Raw genomic sequence first — 23936 nt, forward strand, 5'->3', positions numbered from 1 at the left:
GCCAAGTAGAAAACACTGAGCTAAGTTCTCTGAGAGCAGAGCTAATTCTTATAATGCATCTTCTGTGCAATAAGCCATACAGCCACATGACAGCAAAGTAAGCACAGACATACAAAAACAGAAGAACCAAAGCAACTTGTGCTATTTGGCTTCAGGCAAAAATTAACGTGAGCCATGCTGAAAACTTGTAAACTTTCTTTACTGCCACAACACCTGCCTTTGCAGACTGAAAAGCCTGACAGCACTGGTTGCAGAAGCTTTTCAGTTGGAAAATAGGCATGCGACCAAAATTATATGTGTCATCTACAATGGTTCAACTTCACCTCAACATGAAGAGGGCAATGGAGAGGTGAAAAAGTCTCTGTCTGGCATTTGCAACGCTACTATAATACAGACAAGAGTAAAATACCAGGATTCTGAATGGTATTCTATTTAAATGTGTCTTTTACTTTGATGCATGATCATAAGCTTTGGATGCTGAACACATTGCCCTCGCAGTCCAGTATCATGATTATAATCTGCCTTAAGCATCATGTGTGCAGCTCCCAATGGAGTCAAAGGGAGATGGACATGATAAGGCAGAAGTCACCATATATTCTTATTCAAACCAAATTCTGATATATTTCTCTTGCACTGTGATTTTGAAACACTGAGAGGAGATGATTTTGGTCAAGAAGCAGTGCTGCTTTCAAATAATTGCATTTATCCCAAAATGACATGCTGCATAAACACAGGGCATGCTTTGGAATATAAATCCAGCTTTTTGGTTTTGCAAATAATACTACCAGTCCTTTCAATACAGGGACTGGAAAAGTTCTTTTGAAGGTAACATTTACTATGCACATCAAAATGCTTCAATGCAAACAGGACAGGCAAGATAACACATTTTAAAAGCTTTCTTGTTCTCCTTTTTTAACTTTCTAGCAAACAGGAACCTTTTCTATTACTTTTATTTGTAACTTTTTACTTGCTTCTCCTACGTTTGGAGCTATATACGGAAATTACAGTATTCATGTATGGTAGCTTCAGTCAAAGATATCAGGATTGGTATGAGAGGAAAATTTCGACTGAAAGCTTGTTATTCACATCGTTCTCTTCTCAGCTTGGCAAAGTTGAAGGTTAACGACATCTGTTCTAGACATTTCAGATTAGTCACAGAACTTTGCTTGGTGGTTCATTGCCTGGTCATCCAGTCAGAGGAACAGAAATCCATATGGAAAAATTAGCTCAATGCTACTAGACTGGTGGTTAATACTTGAGCCTTAGTTAGGAATGTTCGCAGCATCTTGGGACTCTTTTCTTCCTTGATCAATTTCTTAAAATAGGATTCTTCATCAGAGGCTGAAAAGAGGAGGACTGCACTGAAGTATACTTTTTTCCATCACCAAGTCTTTTCTTTTTATTTTTATTTATTTATTTATTTTTTGGAAAAAGATACATATATTTAAAATGTCCCATGCAAAACAAAATGAAATAAAATGTTACACAATTCGGTTAGGAGTCACATTCTGAATTCCTGTCTACTAGTTAGGTTGGTTTCCATCCTAGAATGATCTTCAACAGATTTTTTAAAGACATACTTAATACATAAATGCTGACACACACTGATGGAAATAAGGCAACTATCTGCATTTTTTAGTAATAAATTGTCTTGACACTTCCCTTTGGATTATTTTCAGCTCTGTATTAAACTAGAAAAATTATTGCTTAACAACATGTACAGAGTATTACTACCCATTTGAGACACAGTTTATTCTAAAGGGTTAAGAAATCTTGTCTAAATGAAGCAGGTGAAAAGGGCAGTGAACTGAAATGTAAAATCTTTAAAGTGGTCAGGTAAAGGTCACCCTCTGCCAGTTGGCTTTGACAAACATCAGCTTAAAAGGGCACATCTGACTTCAGGGGGTAAATTGTTAAATATTTTGTTTAAAATACAGATTTGTAAGAAACAATGGTTTTGAGAAAATTACACAATAAAAATGTAAATTGATGAAGCAACTGCATTCTCCTTTGCAATCATTCTTTAAGAAGACCAGTAACACTGGAAAGTCAACCCCCAAATCTATTTAGATTTTATTGAACTGGAAATTCGATTGACATGTTGAATAATCATATTAAGAAATATGTTCAAATGTCTCTACTAAATTTGTGTTTTCATTCACAATTAAAAGTAGGTAATGCAGTTCTGATTGGCTGACTGAACTATACTACTTATAATTTTTTCACTTGCTGATGTGAATTTTGAATTTATAATGTAATGACAAAAAAGGACACTGGTATTGCAGCCATCTCATTTTATACCCTCAGTTCAATTCTGTCATTCAATGTTTCAGGTTTTTCTTCCAGTTTCTTGTGAGTCAAGCTTTGTCAATTAGAGGTTGAAAAAATTCACTTATATTTATGAAATTTACTCTAGTAAAAAATAGAGGACTGAATAAAGGAAAAAATAACCGCAACTCAATTTTAAAAACCTTATTGCAAGCGAATCATTATATTAAATGAATAACAAGAAACTCTGTGCAGATGTGACAGTCAAGATAATGAAGATATATTGCTCTCACCCTCTCACTAACCTAGGAACTGGCAGACTAAATTAGACCATAACTAAAAATGAGTTTGTGTCACACAACAATATAAGCATTTAAAAAAGAAACCTTACCAAAATTGTAGTGACAACTACGGTTCTATTCTCAATGGCTGAAGTGTCATTTCCAAGTGTAGGTTCATGCTGAATCAAAACTAATTTATCCATGTCATTCCAGTAACCAACCTGCAAAAAAAAAAAAAAAAAAAGTATATAATTTACAGTAGAAAGGTCTACCTTTTGTATAATTAGAAACATAAATGATTATAAGAACAACAGAGTGAGCTGAAGATAATTTTCTTCAGAGGAAGCACTGTCACACCCATGGATGGGTGCAGGGTGGTACATATCTAACACTTCGAGTATGCCACCACTACTATGCTGCACAGAGTCAGACTTGGTATTGCTGCCACTCCATGATTTGGGCTACTTACTTTGACCAGAGGCACAAGTTAAATTCCATTTTCAATAGTTTGAAGCCTTTCTGTGGAATAAATGAGATAAAAGGATTTTTGCTCTCCACAAGAAAATTTAAATTTACTAATCCTACAGATCTCCTGGTCTTAGATAGAGGAGTGCAAGACATCTGGATGGCAGATTTGCAATTCAATGGCTCCATCCTGGGCCTCCCAGGAGACTCCAACCTGGGGACTTACATCAGGCTTGTTCCACTTAACTGCTGGCACTGACCTTTAGTACCTCCATTAGAAGACCTGTTGATAAAGCTTTCTTTATTTCCTGGACAGATAGAAACCACCAGACAGAAACTCAGCTCATGCAGGATAAGCACCTCTCCTAGACAAGTGCTTGCTTTCCTCATTGACTGTAAAGCATGGGGAGGGTGACTTAGTTCTAAAAGCATGCCTGGTAAGTGCCTATAGCAGTGGAGAAAACCAGATTGTCCTCTCTGGCTGAATTTAGGCAGCCACAAGCCAACCCAGAGCAGCCTTACGGTGAAACAAATGCCTTTTTTCATTGCTGGCAATGAACCACTTTAGATCCAGGTTTTTTCCCATGAAAGGGGCAGACAGAGTCAATAATTTCAAAAGGTTCCTATCAAAGAGACACAATTCAAGCTGGCACAGCTCACTTTTCAGAAGCACCTGGGGACCAGTCAGCAGTAACTCCCTCTTCCCTCCTTCCTTGATTAATTAGGAATTCAAGACACCAAGTGCTGGGAGAGAGGAGCACCTTGTCCATCTTACCAGAAGAGGAAAGGGAATGTGGAAAGTGGAAAGTAGGCTCCAAACAGAGCTCCAGTGTAAGTGTCAGTGCTGAAGGACAGTCGGTGCCATGGATGAAAAGACTTCAGCACTATGGAAACTGGCTGAGTGATCAGATCAGTTATGCAGCCAATATTATTTCTAATATTACCTCAGAACCCATACTAAAATTCACCATAACATAGGGTTCTGCCTCCATGATGGGGAGAAACAACACGTTCAGATCAATGCAGTGATGTGATGTGATGTGATGTGATGTGACAGGAGAGTCTGGAAGTTCAGGGTGGTGGTTTTGGTTCATAATTCATTCATATGCATTAAAGAATTACATATATTCTTAAAAAATAGCCAACCTTTCTATTGATTTTTATATTTACAATGTCATTAATTTCCTTTTTTAAAAAAATAAAAAATTATGGAGAGCCAAATCATTCTAGTAGTCCCTAAAGCAAGGTGCAGACAGACCCATCACAAAGAATTATAAATACATTAAGTAATTCAAGAGGAGTGAGTTTGATTGAATACCAGTGAATATTTTTTTTTCATGTTTGTGGAGCAAACAAGCACAAACTCTTCCCATGCAGAACTTCTGGTATATTTAGTTGAAATGTTCTCTTTGCAATTGCAACTGCAGCATAGGAGCCTTGATTTAGGTGTCAGCAGCTAACAGAAAGTTACAGCATTGCTGATACAGTGCAGGGTGAGGTTTTCTTTCTAGTAGGATGCAGATGCACTGCTCACAGATATTCTTTTTCATCCAGACAACTGTGGAGTCACAAACACAACTGATAAAGGAAAATGTCAAGTTCTTGTCAAAAACTGTGACTAGCCAGGGGTACAATATGTATACCAAAAACTGGCAGTTTGACAAGATCATTAGAATACTGAAATTTTTTTTCTTCACTGCTGGGGAGTTCAGAAGGAAAGCAGAATATAAATTATGTACTGTATTATAAAAGTAAGTACCATATGAAAATGCAGACAGACATAAGAGTTTTTTGAGAACTGATGAGCATTTTTGAGAGGAATTTTAGCTTGAGCTTGAACACGTGCATCTCAAACCTGTGCTAAAATAATTCTGGAACCCGATTACTGAATACGTATATGATATATGATGACATTTTTATAAGTATATAGATTGACAGTCACATTGAGAGCACCAAAGAAAAATATGCTTTCCCATAAATCCCCTAGAAAAATAACTCAAAGGACAGGGTTAAATTTAGCTATTAAAGTACATCCAATTCTATTTGGATTGTGATTGGACCTTTAGCAGTTACATTCACTTATACAGAGGCTCTATTTGTCTCTTAGGAAACATTACTGCAAAAATGCTGGCCTCAAAGAAAACTTGTCACAACTGTTTTGAATTTTAATGAATAGTGTCATTTCTGAAGGCCTGTGAACCTTGTAGCAACTTGCTGGACTCTCTTCAGTAAGCCCATGTCTCACTCGTACTGGGGAGCCCAGAAGTGGACAGAGTTCTCCAGGGGTGGCATCACACAGCACCAAGGAGAGGGAAAGGATCATCTCCCTCAACTTCCTGGCAATACTTCATTTAATGCAGCCAAGAATACCATCAGCTTTCTTTGCTGCAATAGCACATTGATGGCTCATGTTCTACATGGTGTCCACCAGGACCCTCAGTGTCTTTTCTGCCAAGATGTTTTCAAACTTATCAGACATCTCCATATACTGGTGAGTGGGATTGTTCCTTCACAGGTTTAGGACTTCTTGTTGAACTTCATGAGGTTCCTGTTGGCCCAGTTCTCCAGCCTGTCAATATCTCTCTAGATGGCAGCACGATCCCCTGGCATATCAGCCACTCCTCCTAACTGGTTATCACCAGTAAACTTGCTAGTGGCACATGCTGGCATAGATCCAGACTATTAATGAGGATATTAGATGGGACTGGACCCAGTTTTGACCTCTGGGCTACATAGCTAGTTAATGACCTTTAATTAGACTTCAGATTACTGATCACCACTGTCCCTCTCAACCCCACCCCCCATCTCCCCCTCTGCCTCCCTATCTAGGCCTGAACCTTCAGACAGGTTTCAATCCACCTAATTGCTTATCCAGTCAATAGCTCCTCTAGGAGCATCTTAAGGGAAACAGGGGCAAAGGCCTTAAATCAAGTCCAGATAGACAACACCCACTGCTGTCCCCTCATCTAGAGGACAGTCAGGCCAGTCACTTCATTTTAGATGCTTATCAAGTTGATTAAGATTGACTTCTTCTTGGTGAAGTCAGCAATGCTGACTCTTCATGATAATTTTCTTGTCCTTAATGTGCCTGGAAATGGTTTCCAAGAATAGCTGCTCCATTATCATCCCTGGAATCGAGGTGTACTTTTCTGGGTTCTCCTTCTTGCCCTCCTTGAAGAGGGGAGTGATGTGTACTTTCCTCCAGTCTTTGGGTACTTCTCCCAGTTGTCATGGTCAACCAAAGATTGTTGAGTGTCTTTGCAGTGACATTCTCCAGCTCTCTTAGCACTTCTGTGTACTTTTCAAAAGGGCTCACGGATTGACCTCAGTCCAGTTTGCTTACATATTGCCTGTCCTGCTCCTCTTCCAGCAAGGATTCATCTTACTTTCTCCAGCCTTTCTCCTTAAGTCACTAGGTCCTGGGATTCTTCAAGTCTTGTTTTGCTAGTAAAGACTGAGGCAAAAGCATTCAGTACCTCAGCCTTTTCCATGCTCTGGGTACATAGGTCATCTGTTTCACTGAGCAAAATATATTTTTCCTAGTCGTCCTTTTGTCACCTGTGCACATATGGAAGCCCTTCTTGACGTCTGTGATATACATACTAAGGTTCAATTCCATTTGTGATTTAGCTTTTCTAAGTCTATCCCTGGATGGTCTGACAGTGTTTCTGTACTCCTCCCAGGTTACTCATCCGTGTTTCTACCCTCTGTATGCTTCCTTTTTGTGCTTGAGTTTGGCCTGAAGCATTTTGTTCACCCATTTAAGCCTCCTGGCATTTTTGCCTGACTTTTTATTCATTGGGATGGAACACTCTTGAGCTTGGAGGAGGTGATCCTTGAACATTAAGCAGTCCCTCATCCATCTCCAGGCAGAGCTCCGATCAGTCCAGCTGCTCTCTCGCAATAAAGGGCAACTCCCACTCCTAGTCTGCCCTGCCTGTCCTTCCTTTAGACCTTACACTGCAACACTCCACTCATATCTCTGTGACCCTTTCCTGCCATCAGCAAGTTTTGTTATTGTATTACAAACAAGAACAAAGTAAGAAATGCTGCATAAATGAAACTAATGTGAACACTGGTTACTGTTTCCCATTTCACTAGATTATATAGAAGCCAGCTTCTGACTAGCTGTGCTGTTTTTAATTCTCTGTTCCCATGCCTAAAGCTGTGGGCAACAAAAATCACTTTTCTAAAGATTACAGGCATGAGTTATTCTGTCTTGAAAGTCTAGTCCTGAAAAGATATTGCTAGGTGACTCATAAGTCATGTTATGTACGACATGAGAAGAAGACATTAAAAGTGAAGGCTTCTTAGTTCAATTAAGTATAGCCATTTCTCACATATTATATTGGATTTGTCAGGCTGGACCACAAAATTGGTCCAATGATCACACATAAAATACTATGTAATGCATGAGAAATAAATTCTTGTGAGTAGCCAGATCTGTCAAAGCAATTACAGCTTACATCAAAACAAGTAATGGATGAAGAGTGAGGCATGCCTGAAAAAGTAAGGAAAGCACCTTGGGACTCCAGCACAGCACAGACACAGCTCCTCCATTTGTAGCCACCCTGGCTTGAGGTTGCAGGCAAGATGAGAGGGTGGGGACTTCCCTGCAGTGTTGCCAACCAGATATGTCTCCCAAACCAGGTGATAAATGTTGAAAAAAAGAATAACAGGCCACTTGTGACAGTTTTCTGCCAAGCAAACTCCCTAGTGAGTTACTAAAGTTGTAACCTAGTTAACCATACCTTTTCCACATTGCCTTTCCCCCCATAGAACTGGGAATAGCTGATGGAAAGGTCATGTTTCACCACTTGATGCACCCAGCAATTCATGCATTCCCTGGGCTGCTGACACTGCAGTGTGCAGCCTGGAAGGGAGCAGGGTGGGCAGCAAGGTCAGACACATGGCCTGGCATGAGACACTGGGCTTCCCAGGAGAGAAGGAAGACAGACTCACCTTTCCTAATTTGTCCTGTCATACTTGAAAGTCAACTGCACCAATACAGCCAATACACAGGCACATACTTTGCTTTGGTCTGCAGCGCTATACTGTTTTAAGCTGTTCATCACAGTCTGTCATTCTACCCTGGGTCCATTGTTTAACTCAGCTTTCTCATCACTGTAGAATGTAACTGCCTCTGGGGACACACAGTGCACCTGGGCACCTGGGGTACTATTTATTGTGATTGTCACCTCTGGCCTGACAGCAGAGGATCATCTAATTCAATTCTGATTGCCTGGGCCCTACTCAAGCAGCTCTGATTCTCCTGTTCACCATCAGCTTCTCACTTTTTCTGGTTCTTGTGACTTCGCAAACAAAACAGGCAGCAGTGCCTGGGATGGAAATAAAATCTTTAAGCCTGAGTATATTCTCTGAACCTCATGTGTTTTATACTATGAAAAGTGGGCAAATTTCAGAACAGAAGAGAAAGAGTTAAAAAGTACCTATGCTTATATTTTCTAAGTGATTGGGATGAGTGATAAACTCTGTTCACTCAGATATGATGGATCTGCTCTGACATATAAGTCTGCTTAGAAGCAACCACTGAAGCACACAGGATTAAATACTGCAATTAATTTCAGAAAAACATATATATCCAGGGCATTGTCTTCCTCCTCTTTCCTCTTTTCTCCTTTTCCTCTTGAATCCCCTACGGTAGTTATGTCCTCATTCATGTTTACTTGGAAAATACAAATGACCCTAAAACTTCCAGTATTATGGAAGATAGAAATCTTTGGATAAAAGACAAGAAACATCTACTATCTGGAGTTATGACAATTTTCCATCACCCAGTAGCCTTGTAACGTGCCATCCATCTGTTTTTCATTAGTATGCTTGACTGACATCTCACCTCTCCATGACACACACTTATTTTTGTATTCCCTAATTTGTTGCACTGAATAATAATATCTAGTAGAAAATGCAGTTTAATCTGCTTTCACCAGATCTGTCCACGTATTCAATATATTACATTTTTAAAGACCCACAGAGTCCAGTTTAATGTAAGTTTGCACAATTATTTCATCACATATAACGAATAATGAATCATATAATGAATAATGAATATGCATAATGCATACATAGGAAATCAGGATAGTAAATACTGTCATCATGTACCTTCCGAGGGCCAGTGTTTTTCAGCTCAAAGACATCCATGGTGTAGTTGACTCTGCGACCATAGTGGTCAAACTGAACATTTCCTGTCAATCCTTGTATTCGCACCTAGAAATGGAAGAGAAATCATCATGAAGATCTAGCCTTATATTCTTTATTCCAAATGTCCCAGAACGGTGAAAGTTATCCCAGCTATGTCCTCAGATTACAATAACAACAATGCTGTAGAATAGCCAGGCATTATACAGCTGAAAAATTGGCTACTTATCCTTTGTATTTCTTTGCCCTGTCAAACCATGCTTGAAATAGGCTTATATATGCCTATATCAAAGTGTTAACAAAGACACACACAATGGACTTCCTCTTCTTCCCTGCTCTGCAGCTGAACACTCCCCAGCTGCAGGTCCTAAAGAGACATACATTTTTTTACCATTCTTATCACTCCTGCAGAATGTTTTGGATCACATGAAATAAACTCAAAGGATGTTTGGCTTGAGCTCATGTATCTTTTTATTTCACAGTCTGGTGAATTAGATATACAAATTAAATGTATATTGCTCATCAAGGTAAACCTGATAACAAATTTGTCCCAGCAAACCAATTTACTGTCACAGAAGAGGGGTGACATTCATAGAACCTGAAAACAGTGTTTCCAAAGCCTCAGGGTGGAGGACACATGTAAAGCTGTAACATAATGATCCGTGGCAGTATTTCACTACCTGTGTCTCAGCTGAAGTCAGAACTCTGTTTTTTATTTTCAGCCCTTTACTGCCTTACCAAAGGCTATCCAAGCTGTAGTCCTCATCCCAAAGAAGCCATAGTCATACTACTGCTGGCTTTGATTGTATCAGGATCTGGCCATGTAAACTTCTTTGGACAAATTGGAAATTCTGTCTTCCACTTGAAGACAGAAGCCTGATTTCATGTTTCTCACAGCTGTTGCAGATCTATGCACAGAGTATGTGAAGCACACAAAATGCTTAATTTCTGTCCCTAGGAATCAGGATGTGGGTTTAAACCACTTACTTTTTCCTTCTGTACATTTCTATCTCTGCCGACTTTTCTCCAGGACTGACTGTGATTTCTTCAAGGCACAGAGCTGCCAGCTCTGTCAGCAGTCACTTCTCCTCAGCAGTTTCTCCTGAGTGGAGCCTGCTCATTTGCAATGATTTAAATTCTACTGCAGGATTTTTATTTTCTTACTGTCCCATTCAAAGGAAAGGCTAAATCATCTTGACAGAGATCTGGAACTTTCTAAGCATCCATATTCATTAGGAATTCAAAATCTTGACATCAGAAAACAATAGCTCTGGGTTATTTCTTTTTAAAGGAAAAAATACTACCTATGTGATTTCCCTGGGAGAAATCTACTTTTATTCAAGATGACAGAAACATATTGTAAAGTTTATATTACGTAGCTATACCCTTTTACTTAAATGACAGTATCTGTACAGCCAATTTATATGCAAAACAGATGAGCTCACCAGTTCAGTGGAAGAAGTCCCAACTATCTCAACAGAACTCACAGCAGCTTCAAACAGCAGTAGTTCCCCTCTGCCTCCATTCCAAGTTATAAACCAGAACAGCCCCAGCTGTTTCTAAATTGCAAGTGAAAAATAAGTTTCCCTTCTCCCATTGTTACCATTGTGCATAATGCTATCCATTTCACACAGTGTACCATTAGTACCTAATATTCACAAAGATCATTTGAATAAAGCCTACATTTACCTGCTTTAATGTCCTTTCCATATCAATTCCTTGACCCCATGGGGCTGCAGGGTTAGCAAGACAATCACCAGCATTTCCTCTCCTTGAAATATCAATTTTCTGTCTTCTAAGATTACGGAAAGTTTCAGCCATCACAAGTACTCCATCATATGTTAATGCAGATGTATACTAAAGAGATGGACAAACACACTGCTTTAGAGCTGGCATGTCTTTATGAAAATAACCTTTTTCTTATATTTCCAGTTTGAGTCACTATGTCACAGTTTCTACACCTTCATTAAGAAAAAAACTCTCCTCAAAACCAAAAGCAATTTGTCTAAGGAACAAATGAAGATCTGAAAAGAGTACATTTCAGTAGCTCTGTCTTTAAAACTGTTTTCCTTTAGAGAAATCTGTCTCCGAAGGATTATTAAAAGAAACAAATACTCAAGTCTTAATTTTTTCCCCAGTTGTCTTACACATTAGGGAATAACCCCACCCAACTTACTCAAAATAAAAGAAAGAAAGAGTAGCTCATTGAGAAAATATAAATGAAAAAATGCACATCGACTGAGCAGACATCCAAGCTATTAGAACTGTTAAGAATGCTCAAGGATATGTTCTTCCTTCTGGAAAACCTATGCTGGCTCTCTGAATGGCATGGGGCGCTGAACAGCCTGTGTTTCTACATTAACTACAGTAACTGCTTTAGATTTAGAACATGCCAAATGAAATGTGTAGAGCAAATATTCAACAGATATTATCTGGAGCCAGACTAAGATAGGGACATTTTCTCAGTACAGTCCCCTGATGAAGATATTGTCCCAGAAGTTGTTCACAAGCCCAGGGCTGCTATCGATATCCCCTGTAACCCTCAAAATTTTAATTCACTTATTGAAGACTAATTCCTTTCCCTTCTTCTGGCATATTAGGAGCTGCTCAGGCCATGGTTTATCTCTATAATCTCAAATTTTGGTTATCCATAGGAGAATTATGTGTGATTCAGATTAATCATGCTGACTTCTCAGAAAGAGAAAGCACAATCCTGTCCATGTGGCAAGGAATCTTACAGGCTAAACTCTTACTGTCAAGAGTATTTGGAGCTGTCTGCACTCATAGCCCACAGAATCCTTGTTTTTTTTTTCCCCTCCAGAACATAAATTTCTTGAATATTCACCAAATTATGTAGTTATGCTTTGTATTGTCCATGTTGATATTTTCTCTAGACTTTGCCAACCTACCAACCTCCCAGCTGAAGGAAATCTGATGGTTTATCTTTGCAGTGCCCAGCATTATGGTGCCAAGGTTCAACTAGGTCTGATATGTATTAGTACATATAATAACAGAACTATTTTGATGAAGTCATATTTAAAGCTATGCTGTGATTTGCCTGCCAAGAAAATTATAGGTAAGAGAAACATTTTATTATCCATCTGTGAAGGATTAGAATAGAGGAACATCAGGATGTAATTTCCCTGTAAGATCATGCCTGAAAGTTATTAGTACACCAGGTTTTTATGTGGGTAGAATTTTTAGATGAAACTACAAATGAAAAGGCTAGTAAATTTACAATTGTGCTTGTATCTCATCTCCAGAAGAATTCAGCTGTTGGAAAATCCCTGCACTCTAAGGGAATCCAGATAATTAGACTAATCCATGCAAAATTTGTTGAAATTAATTTGTCAGTTAAGCATTTGATCTTTAATTCCTATCATAGAGGTGAAGCTGGAAAATAAGCAATGAAGGACATTAAAATACATCAGTGAAACAAGTTGCAGTTCTATCAAGCAATCACAGGACAGGTATAATTAGTTGCCATCAATACTATTATCAACTGTCTTCTCCTTTGCCTAAATATGAAAGTCTTCATTCATGTATTCATCAATGTTAATCAGAAATCAGAACACTTGAGTGGCATCTTTGTTAGTGCTTCAGATCAGGCAGTACCTTTGGTGGGGTCTCAGATCCTGGGTATTCTCTCTGATCCAGCTTCTTCCAGCGCTGCATCAGCTTTGTTACCATTGGGGTACTGAAATCTACCAGCTGAAATCCAGTTACATTGGCTCCACCATGCATAAATCTCTCCAGAGAAATATCCTTGAATCCCTGGAAAATCAATTTAACATTTTGTTTGTCCCCATGCAGGTTCAATCTGTTCTAGGTCAGCAAGGAAGCATAAAGGATGTACAGCACCAGGTTTTCACTAGAAGTCAAAACTTAAAATCAGAAAATAATGTTGAATCTTGGTTGATAATTTCCATTTATGCAATAAAGAATGAAACAAAACCAAGAAACAAATTTCCCATATTATTGCTAGGGTGGTTCTGCCATCTAAGAAACACCTTGCTGGGAATGGCAGACAGTTTTTGAAGAAAATGCCTTTGGTGAATCAACTGTAAAGTTCCTGGAGAATGCTAAAGCCTTAATCCATTTCCATCAGTTTTGGTAGATTTTAATGAATGCAGTACTAGTTCTTTAAATTATATCCTCTTTTCTTTACGCATTTGTAAAATGACCAACATTGTTCTGTAAATATATTTATTCCAGGATCCATTGTTTAGGCTGAAGGTGTCTGAGATAATAAGATAAAATAATGGATATTAGAAGGCAGAGACAGCACATGGGGATCCCATTGTTAGTGCATAGAAAACATAACATCATTATCATGCATTTATGAAACAGGATAGTGGTAACTCTCAGGTTTTCTATGTATTGAAAGAAAAAAACCCCAACATTCAAAGAAAAATAAAGCATACATACTTTCTGACTTAATAGTTTCTCAGGCTAATCTGTTCATCATGCATAAAGACAAATTCATTAGTAAAGACTGCCTGTAGAGACATAACAACTTCAAGAAACTGCATAATACAAACTGCTAAGGCAAGCTAAAAAGCAAACATCAATGTCTCTTCTTTCCTAGCTCCTGTGTTTAATGCTGTCTCAGAGGTACCTTAATTTTATTTTCTTAAATTCCTCTGATTGACATTCATCAGTGCAAACATAAGTGTACTATCACACAATTTAAAAACCAAAAGATTTAGGAAAAAATAGACAAGTGGGGTATTGCCCCAGTACACCAGGGGAGAAAACCTGTTAAGGACAGAGATTTGACTCACATCCTAAAGGATACTGACAGTAAATATAAAAGGTGACAAATCAGGAACTCGTACTACCCACATTATTGAACAGCCAGTAGAAAGCAATGTGTTTCCCTGCTGAAGCAGACGAATGGATGTGCCTGTTCCCACTGTATATCCCACTAGCAGCTCAGTGCAACATCTGGTTCCTTGTTTACAGTAACTATTTTTCATGGGGGAAGTTACTTGGGGAACTATAAATTTGTAATGCAGCAAATCTAATTTTTAAGACGTAAGAGACTAGAGATTTCTCATTTAAAATGCCTGAGGTCTTAAAAATAATCTGAAGTGATCTTAAGGTAAGGTACAAGTACAGAAAAGCATAATAAAATATTTCATGTCAACCAAAATTCCTTGAGGAAGAGTGAAAAGAAAACAATTTAAAGCATACATTAGGCTCTGTCCTACATTCTCTGTGCTTCTCTGGCTTGAAGAATGGGTTATTTTAAAAATAAAATATTGCATTTAGTCTTTTTTTTTTTGCTGTCTTATGGACATTATCTATGTGAATATGCAGTTTAGACTCAGAGTGAAAATACTGAACTAGTAATTTGACTGAAAATAGCTGATCTTACAGTAAAATAAGTGTTCCCTGGAGAATGTGGAAGAGTTTCCTCAAGAATTATGTTACTAATATTAAAAAAAATTAGTCAAAAATCTTAGTGTGGTTCTGTAAATTCTAATTCAGTCACAGACAGCAGACATTTATGCTACATTGATTTTAATAAATTTTAAGAGGGTTGCACTGTGCCCTTCTTATCTAGATGGCTGCGACAACATGTGCAACCACATACTACTGGCAAATTTCATGCAAAGTGCTATAACTCCAAAGTAAAACTGAGTGTTTCAAGTGTTTCACTTACCAAGCAGAGGTATAATTCTAGAAAAGTATCTTACCAGGTTGGCAACAATATAATGGTATCCTTTAACATGTTTTCCCACGCTCACGATCTGTACAGAAGAAATAAGACAAAAAAAAAAAAAAAAAAAAAAAAAAAAAAGGAAAAGAAAAAACAAAAACATCATATTGTTTTCTCTAGAAAGTTTTTTCCATAACCAGAGAAGTATAAATTCTAAATAGTATATCATCAGGAATATAGTGTTGACAGTCTTTCTCTAATAAGATAGATACAAATTTCCAGATGCTTAATTAAGGGAAGAAGTTAAAATGAAAGTGAGTAAAATAATGAATTTTTAATCTGAGTGTCTTACATGATTGATAATGTTACTGAGTATACTGTGTTATCAAATAAAGCAATTATCTATGGGATACAAATTCAGAATGAGGTGGTCACACATCGGCCAGAAAGCCCACCTTGAGGTGGCCAAGTACTAAAAGTGTTACTTAGCTCCTAGTAATATGTTAAAGACTTAGGGGACAGGCTCCTACAGCCTTCATATGGCAATATCCTACAGCCTTGATCAGCAATAGGATTTAAACAGGAACTACATCAACCCACACTTGTATCTGTATTATTGCCATTCCTGTGATGGAATGCCTCTTATTTAATGTACTAAAGCTAAAAAATGAGGGAAGAATATTTTGTCTGTAGAAAATTGTTAGTTTCATTACAGATTGAAGATGCCTTCACTAGAGTAAATTAGCAGTAGAACCTGTAACATGGAGCTTGCACTTAATAACAGCCATTTTAGACTTCTTTTAATTCTTAGTTTTGATAGGTTACTACCCATTTAGAAAAAGTCTGCTTACAGCCCCAACATGTGAGATTCTTCTCCTCACATAATCATCTCCACAAAGCATTTTATATTTCCTTTATGCAAAGATACAGGCAGGTTACTCGGTAAGTACTGGGAAGCTTATAGATCTGTCTGCTCTCCTGCTTTTAAATCTTAGCTCTAGGCCTTGTCTACAGAGCTGGTCATTTCTTGACTTCATGGATCACATTTCATGTTCAAATGACAGACCAGACATTCACTAAGCCTTGCAGCCCATTTTTCCAGTGTAGCAAAAAACCCCAAATATAACATTTTGGAGATGAGAGACAAGTTGCTGAAGGACTAAATAATTTGGCCAAAGACACCCAAGGATCTAGGATCTAAACTGGATTAAGATATGGAAATAGTTGATTCCTGTCTTTATGTCACAATAAGTCAATTTGCTTCTACAGCAGAGTAGAAGGGAAACTCAAAGGGATGTGTCATAAGCATCTTGTCAGAACAGTTTTAATTTCATAATTTTTAGGTAATAAAGTGAATAAACCATTTATATCTTATCCTTTTATTCTTCTTTTATATTTGCAGTCTGTAGCTAAAATGATTGTGTTTAAAAAGCAAAGCATAAACTGAAAAAAAGGCCCAAAAGACTCTGTCATTCCAAGCCATGACACTTATCCACCATTCATATAAATGAATTTCTTATTTTGTACTCAGCCTAACTCCCATTAGGACCTGTGGTTAAATATCATTGCTACCCCCATCACTGAGGGGTGGTAGAGGGAGCAATGACACTTTTCCCTGTTACCAGCACAACACAAGTGAGAAGGGGGCTTGTCAAGCCTTTTGTTATGCATTGAATGCAAGGGGTTCAAATTCCTGCTGGCAGAATCAGAGTTCAGTGGCTTCAATGGGGATGTGCTCCCTGACACCAATAATGCTTTTACATCTGTATTCCTTCAGCAATGCATGGCCATGAAAATATTTTTTCCTTCAGATTACAGGGAAACTTATACAGATCAAAATCTTGCATTTTTAAATCCTGACAGTATCATAGCCTGAATGTAAGTGAACTGACAACATATTACATGCTCATGACAACCAGATTCTCAGCTTGGGCAAATCACTGCATCTCCCTTCAAGCTCCTGAAAGCTGATGTAGCTTTGGTAATTTACACCCTTAGTGATCTACTCCCTGGTTTAATTTCATAACATTAATTGTGATGATCATTGAAACATACCAGTCAAATAAAACAAGCACATGATCAACCTGTAACTATTGAGGAACATCATATACTAGTCCATAGCTATCACAGTGGAAATGAACTTCAAATGATTAGCCAGATTTACTTCTGTGTTTGCTTCTAGCAAATGCATGCAGAAATAACTCCAGAATTCTTAGATTAAGTGTGAACAATACAGAATACTTTTTAAAATAACATTTTAATTTTTCATTCTGTTTTCTCAAACCTTGTCTGTTAGGGTGAGTGATAAAGGTATGTATTCATGAATCACCTAGTTGTCTTAACTTCCTTTATAAACAGTGGAAAAAGCATGCACTTTGAGGAAATGATTCATCTTATCCTAAAGCACACGTCTAAAATTAATTAGACAGTTTGTGCCTTGAAAGTGCATATTTTTCTGCACTGAAGAGAAAAACAGTTGATGATGATTAGGTCTGATGTAGACACCTTCATTTTATATTCCTAATGCTAACTGAGATGAATTTCACCCTAAGAATGTTGGTCTTGCAGACATAGGAGAGAAATGAAGCCATATGGCTTGCATTTCCAACGAAGACTGGATACAATTCAGATTTTGAATCTGAGAATGCTTTTGGTATTGATCACCCACAGTTTGCAAGCCAAGAATTGCTTATGATTTAGGAACAAAGGGTCTGTTTAGTGAGACAACTTTCTCATACTTCTGAATATCCAAAATATACATAATAATGTTTTTCTCTCAGATAATCAAACATGCAGATGCACTGAGACAAACCGAGTCTTTCATAGCAATAGAAGGAGCTTCTGACAGCCACTCAATCCAGAATGCAAACTCTCTCTTCTCTATCATTTAACTGTTTTTTAGTGACTGGAGTTCTAACAGAGATGAGACTTCAACCATTGCATACACAGAGCAGTAGATATTGCCCTGAACCACAAACTAAACAGATGAGGGCTGCTAAGTGAGGGAAGAATGTTTTACTTCTATGGCAGAGTGGAGAGGGTTGGGGTGGTAAAAGATGCAGCAAATCTGTTCTGAAAGGGAGAAACAGGACTAAGATTTTGACAGATGAGAGCATTCCAGGAAATCTTTGCTTTGATCTTCATTAAGCCTTGGGGCACCTTAAAAGTACAGGTACTTCCTCATGTACCCCTAAATTCAGACTGAAGGGCCAAGCTCAGTCACAGTGCAGAGACAGAGTAGAGTTCCACTGCCTAACATCATTAGCAAGCAGGGAAGATGATGGGACAGGATCTGGACACCAAAAGTGTTGGTAGCAAAGGGGTTGGCATGCATAGCATGTGTGTTTCAGGGTTTTACTCTGGACTATCTGTAGCCTGATCACTAGATTGAGCTCACACTGCACTTCAATGCTGCTTCTGCGCACATCTTGTTTGGCGTTATCCAAAAAACCCCACTGTTTGTGTATTTTGAACATCCCACTGATGTAAAATGCAGTACAGTAAATGTCTGTAATGAGGAGATTCACTTTGGAAGAGCACATTCCTGCCTGTGAGCCCCCATTCTCTTAGATAGACCCTGAACATCCATGGGACAGATGGCAGATCCTTGTATAGCACAATATTGAGCAGTGAGAATGGTCTTCATTTTAAAAGAAAGGACCCAAGGACAGGGTGATGCTGCCACAGGCACCCATGGTGGCTCTGTCTAAGGAAAATGTGGTCTAGCTAGGCTCTCAACCTGGCCAGCTGCAAAACCTGAGACAAAATGAATCAAATATAGGCTTTGCCAGTCACATAGACAGCTATACACCTTGAAAGTGCTGATACAGTAGGTCAGGAGGACCCTCTGCATGTGTAACTGTCCTCTTCTTTGCTTCAGGATGCTTCAATTCAAAACTGTCCTAGTGGCAAAATCCTGAGTGAACGTGATCAGACCCATTCCTCCTTCCCCATGTAGTAGTTCTTCACTTACACCTTTTAAAATTTTATTTTTGCTCTGTACTCCCACTGTGACATCCCCTTCAGCACAACACATAGGCATTGCACCTGACTTCTGATGCGTGAGAGTTTAAGGTGACCTCATCTTTCTCAGGAAAATTTTAGAAAAAAGGTGTTGGCAGGGGTGTACTGATTAGTGACTTCTTTGGGGAAGGATGAGAGGAGAGGGAAGCAGGATGCTGTACTGGCTTCTGTATATTGTTCTGAATTTTTACTTCAATGAACAAGGTGGCTAGAAGCTAGAGTTGGAGTTTTTTACACTCCTAGTTGTAAAAATGAAGAAATAATCAACACTGAAGAAGAATGAATCAGAAAACGCAATCTGCTTCCCAAATTGCCATGCACAGGAAAAAGAACAAGAGCCATTCCATGTAGTATCCAGCAGTGACACTATTAATGAACCTCCCTTGAGAGAGGTTCTCCCCCCACTCTCTATTCTGCCCTGGGGAGGCACCATCTGGAACACTGCAGCCAGTTCTGGGCTCCCCAGTTCATGAAGGACAAAGAGCTACTGGAGAGAGTCCAGCATAGAGCCATGAAGATGATGAAGGGACTGTAGCATCGACCATATGAGAAAGGCTGAGAGCTGGGTCTGTTCAGCCTGGAGAAGACTGAAGGGGAATCTCATCAATGACTATAAATATTTAAAGGTGTCAGGAGCATGGGACCAGACTCTTCTCAGTGAGATGACAAGGGAAAACACAAATTGAAGTACAGGAGATTCAACTGAAACAAAAGGAAAAATTCTTTACTGTGAGCGTAACAGAGCACAAGAACAGGCTACCCACAGAGGTGGTGGAGTCTCTATCTCTGAAGATATTAAAAGCCCATCAGAACATGATCCTGTGTGATCTACTCTAGGTGATCCTGCTCTAGCAAGAGGGTTGAAGTAGAAGATCTTCGGGGATCCCTTTCATCCTCTGACATTCTGTGATTCTGTGCGACTACTTAATTTCAGTAAGTGTAACAGGATAGAATCAAAGACAGGGAAATACTGAAGCCATTAGAATACTAGAGTTGTTCAAAAGCTGATGCAACAATTTTTCCAAATATTTTTCTGTATGTTAGTATTCTCAGAAAAGTGAACTTTGGGGAAAAAAGAGCCTTAAGCTCTATTGACATCACCAAATGCATTTACATATAAGAAACTGAGAAGAACAATATGACTTGAGAATTTTTAGTTACACATCTACCACACTGCAATTAAGAAAATACCTTATTCTGATTTCACTGATTCTACTGGTTATCAAGAATAATTAGAATTATTCAACTGACTTTGAAGTGTGGTAAAAGCAGGGGCAGAGATACCTGAATCAAACTTAGGCTTTAGCCACAACTCTGAACTTTATGACTTTAACACACAATATGTTTTTTCCATTTAGGTGAACAATAGCCAAGCCTAGGAAATTCAGAAACCACTCCACTATCAAATAGAAGATCTATGATTGTCTGCTTTGATGATTTTATTTTTTTTCCTTTTCCCCAGGAGTGACAAGTTCACTGACTTTTAAAAAAACATTTCCAGAATTACATTAGCATCTGAACAGAGAATCAGGCCCCAAGTCACCCTGTGTTCTCTACTCCTATGAAATGGATATCAGATACAACTCATTTTAAAAGAATGCTTAACTTCTGTAGCAGGAAATGTCCTCGTTATGATTTCCAGAAGATGGAGGTCAGTACAGCTGGAGTGAAAAGGACTTATTTTCATTTAAATCTCTTCAAAGGGTGATAGCTGTGCATTGCCAATGGGACCTTAACAAAGGTTTTCCTCTTTACTATTGTGTCACAATCCGCTGCCTTAAAAAAAAGAACACCTGCAATAAAATGAGGTCTGTCTAACACAATATAAAAAGTCTGGAGACTTGTTAAAGATGGAAGATTGACACCTGACCTGAAATGTTGTGGCAGAAATGGCGATGATATAAACCAGAACTGAAATGGGATTTTATACAATATCTGAAGCAAGGATAAATCTTTTACAAAGCCATAAAAAAGCAATTGAGAAACAACCTTAATTTTAACAGATAGTTCTCATGAAAGGGCACTGCTGTTGGGGAAAGGGTTATTAACGCCACCAGAGAGGATGTTAAGAAGGCAACAAAGAAAGCAGAAGTGGTTCCTTAACAAATTGGCATGTTTTCCTCTCTTGTGAAGGCAGGTGGGTGCTGAGCCGGCACTGATGTGCTGAGCAGAGGGGAAGGTGCTTCCCACACAGCCCCTACTCCCACAGCCAGCTGGCAGGGAAGGGCAGCTGAACATGGATGGTTGCTTTCTTCTGCTGCTAAAGTTGTTTGCATTCTAACCTGTTCCTGGGGAAGACTCACTCAGAAGTAAATGGGATATGCAGTCTCATAGGTGAGGGGAAAGAGAAAGGGAGTAAAACTTTGCAAATACCACCAACCATTGGCCTTCATCCTTCGTCTTCTACCACTTATTTCTTCTTTCAGTAGCTTAAAAAACCCTATTTCTCAGCTCCAAACCTCATCAGTTGTGTGATACAGTGACAAAATGTGTTTTTATTACAGTGCAATGTGGGTTTCTTGGTGTATACAATCCCAAATGCTTCACAGCAAATGAGCCTATGCAGAGAGCTCCTCCTGGCTCTGTGGGGTGAGGAAGATACTGGTGGTGGTGCCAACAGCTGGCTCCCTCTGAGAGAAGAGCTATCAGTTTGCATTAAAATTACAGTGTTGCTTAGAAGTAGCTCTGTGGACCTCTAGGGGGAAAAAATGGAGAGAAAGGAGTGATGAGGAAAAGGCACTTTACGAATCTCCCAAACCCCGTCTTAGAAATACACAGAGAGCTGCTACTGTGCCCTTTGGTAATGTAAGTCCAACAGTGCTGCTACTGGCCCAAATTACTGTGTTCCATGCACACACCAAATTCTTTGGCTAATGATTTGTTCCTGTGGTTCTTTGTGAGCCTTTTGTTCTGCAAATTAAAAAGAGAAAAAAACTGAGACTCTGAAAGATGAGGCAACTCCATGCCATTTCTGACTCAAGATAAAGAAATTCTTGCTATGCAATTAAAGGACATGTAAAAGAAATGAGATCTCTCAATAAATACTTTTCTGTGTTGTGGTAGTGATTCTTTGTGCCAATGCACTGCTGTGTTAATGAAAAAACAGGGAAGGAGAAGAAATTATGGAGGAATTATTGATTTAATAATCTTTAATTCATGTGTTTCATGTGTCTGGCTAATTTCTGATGTTTATTAAAGTACTATGTTGTTGTTATTGTTTTTATTATTATTATTATGAAACTAATCAAGGCCGTGATCTGGCCTGACATCTGAATGTCATTTGCAAAAATGCCAGCTGCTAGCTACAGTGAATAGAAATACTGGAAGTTAAGATGAGAAAAAAGCAGTTTTCTAAAAAAGCAAATTTTAATATTTGGTCAATTTAGAGAAAATAAACGCTAGTTTTTCAGTTTTAGCACTGCCGTGTCAAGGAGTGGAATATGTCAGTTTCAGTACTGTTCTCCATTTACAAATTTACTTACTTTAATTATTCTGCTAATAATAATAATCAGTCTTGCTGTGACAGCCTGCTCTATTTTAACCATGAGAGAGATTCAGCTTTCAGTGCTAGCACATAGATGGTACTTTTTAGCTACATATCTCAAGGCTCTTTAAGGCCAGGGAAGGTCAGCATCAGCGATGCCAAACAACACATTGAAAAATTGAGTTGGTTAGACAGCTATGAACATGGTCAGAGACACATTGTGCAGCTACATTCATTGATGTTGAAACATTTTGTTAGTTTTTATTAATCAGAGTTTATTGGCCTGTAATTTTTACAAGATAAGATTAATGATACTAATACTTTGTTATGTCACAACTTTACATTTGTGTTTATTTTTTAGTATTACAAAGTACATTATTTTTATTATTATGTATCAATTCATCTGTGTACATAAACATTAAATATGTTTTACCTCTGTGTTTAAAGGCAAATACAGCACTGGATGAGCAATGAAGCTTGATCTTTCTGATACACAACACCGACTGAGCTGAGTAAAGAGGTGCTAGTCTACTGGGAAGAATTCTGTTTAGTACTTACAGGCAAGGAAGGGCAGGGAGCATGAAAAAGACTGGAAACATCCAGTCTGGGAGACCAGGAGTCTCTGACAGCAAAACTGATTCAGTATAGAAAATTCAGAAGACAATGATGCTCACAGAGAACGCTTTGGAGGACACACAGAGTGATGGGGTTTGAACTTTGTCAGATGGAGATGGGTCAGAGGGGGTGGAGCTGCTACAGATGGAAAAAGAAAGGAAACCCACTGCCATTCTTGCAGAAAGGAGAAACATTTTTTTGCTGAATAGAGTTCTGTGTATGTTTGCATGCATGTGTTTATGTATGCATCTGTGTGTACAATTCTAGAAACAAATATTGCAAATGTTATTGCATATGAAAAAGCCTGAGAAAACAGAAATTAGGAGTAGTAATATGCTCTTTCAGAAAGAATTAAAATAAAGGTCCTAGGCAGATGCAATTACAGTTAGCTTGTGTTTTTCACATTGCTTTGCCAAGCTCTTTATGAAGGTCATTATAGAGACTCAGTTAAACTTTCTTCCTCTCAAAAATCTGCCCAAGAGGACTATCCAAAATTAGGAAGAACTAGCAGACTATTTAGTATCAGAGAATGAGGAACCAAAATACTGGAGAAGCATGTAGACTGGTTTAATGAAGGATTTTTTTAGATATCATCACCTGAAGTAGCACAGAGGTTGATGTGATCATGCTAGTGTTCCTTCTTGTTGTTTCTGGTGCAAGCACATTATAGCTTTGCAAGAATGAACACAAGCTGATACACAGTCCATTCAGTCATAAGGGATTTTTTTAACACAAGACCTGGCTATAGGGGTGCAAACAGTGTAATGAGAAACAAATGAGCTCATCTATGCAAATATGTGTCTTGTTTCTTGGCCTCTCAGCCTTACTCCACAAACACAGCAGGGCAGGCTAGGGAGACAGTGGACAGGAAAAAGCTTTGTAGGAAAGATACTTGGGGTTCTAGTAGAGAAGTTTACCAAGAGCCAGCCATGTACCCTCATGGCAAAGGCAGTCAAGAGGCTCTTGGGCTGCACTG

General features: G+C 38.5%; 1 protein-coding gene across 3 annotated transcripts in view; it reads right to left on the reverse strand.

The window, feature by feature from the left end:
- GRIA4 (glutamate ionotropic receptor AMPA type subunit 4) overlaps positions 1 to 23936 on the reverse strand; it is a 217168-nt gene that overhangs the window by 59772 nt on the left and 133460 nt on the right. For 2 of the 3 annotated variants that reach the window (XM_008502357.2, XM_008502358.2), the window contains exons 5-9: positions 14876 to 14929; positions 12789 to 12947; positions 10863 to 11030; positions 9138 to 9242; positions 2660 to 2770 (exon numbers count right to left, since the gene is read on the reverse strand). In XM_008502357.2, the coding sequence (XP_008500579.2) occupies positions 2660 to 2770; positions 9138 to 9242; positions 10863 to 11030; positions 12789 to 12947; positions 14876 to 14929 (597 nt within the window). Of the gene's footprint in view, positions 1 to 1308; positions 1342 to 2659; positions 2771 to 9137; positions 9243 to 10862; positions 11031 to 12788; positions 12948 to 14875; positions 14930 to 23936 lie in introns of those variants that run through there. The other variant, XM_008502359.2, reaches the window with a different exon arrangement.

This window comes from Calypte anna, chromosome 1 (assembly GCF_003957555.1).
Source record: "Calypte anna isolate BGI_N300 chromosome 1, bCalAnn1_v1.p, whole genome shotgun sequence".
Taxonomy (NCBI): Eukaryota; Metazoa; Chordata; class Aves; order Apodiformes; family Trochilidae; genus Calypte; species Calypte anna.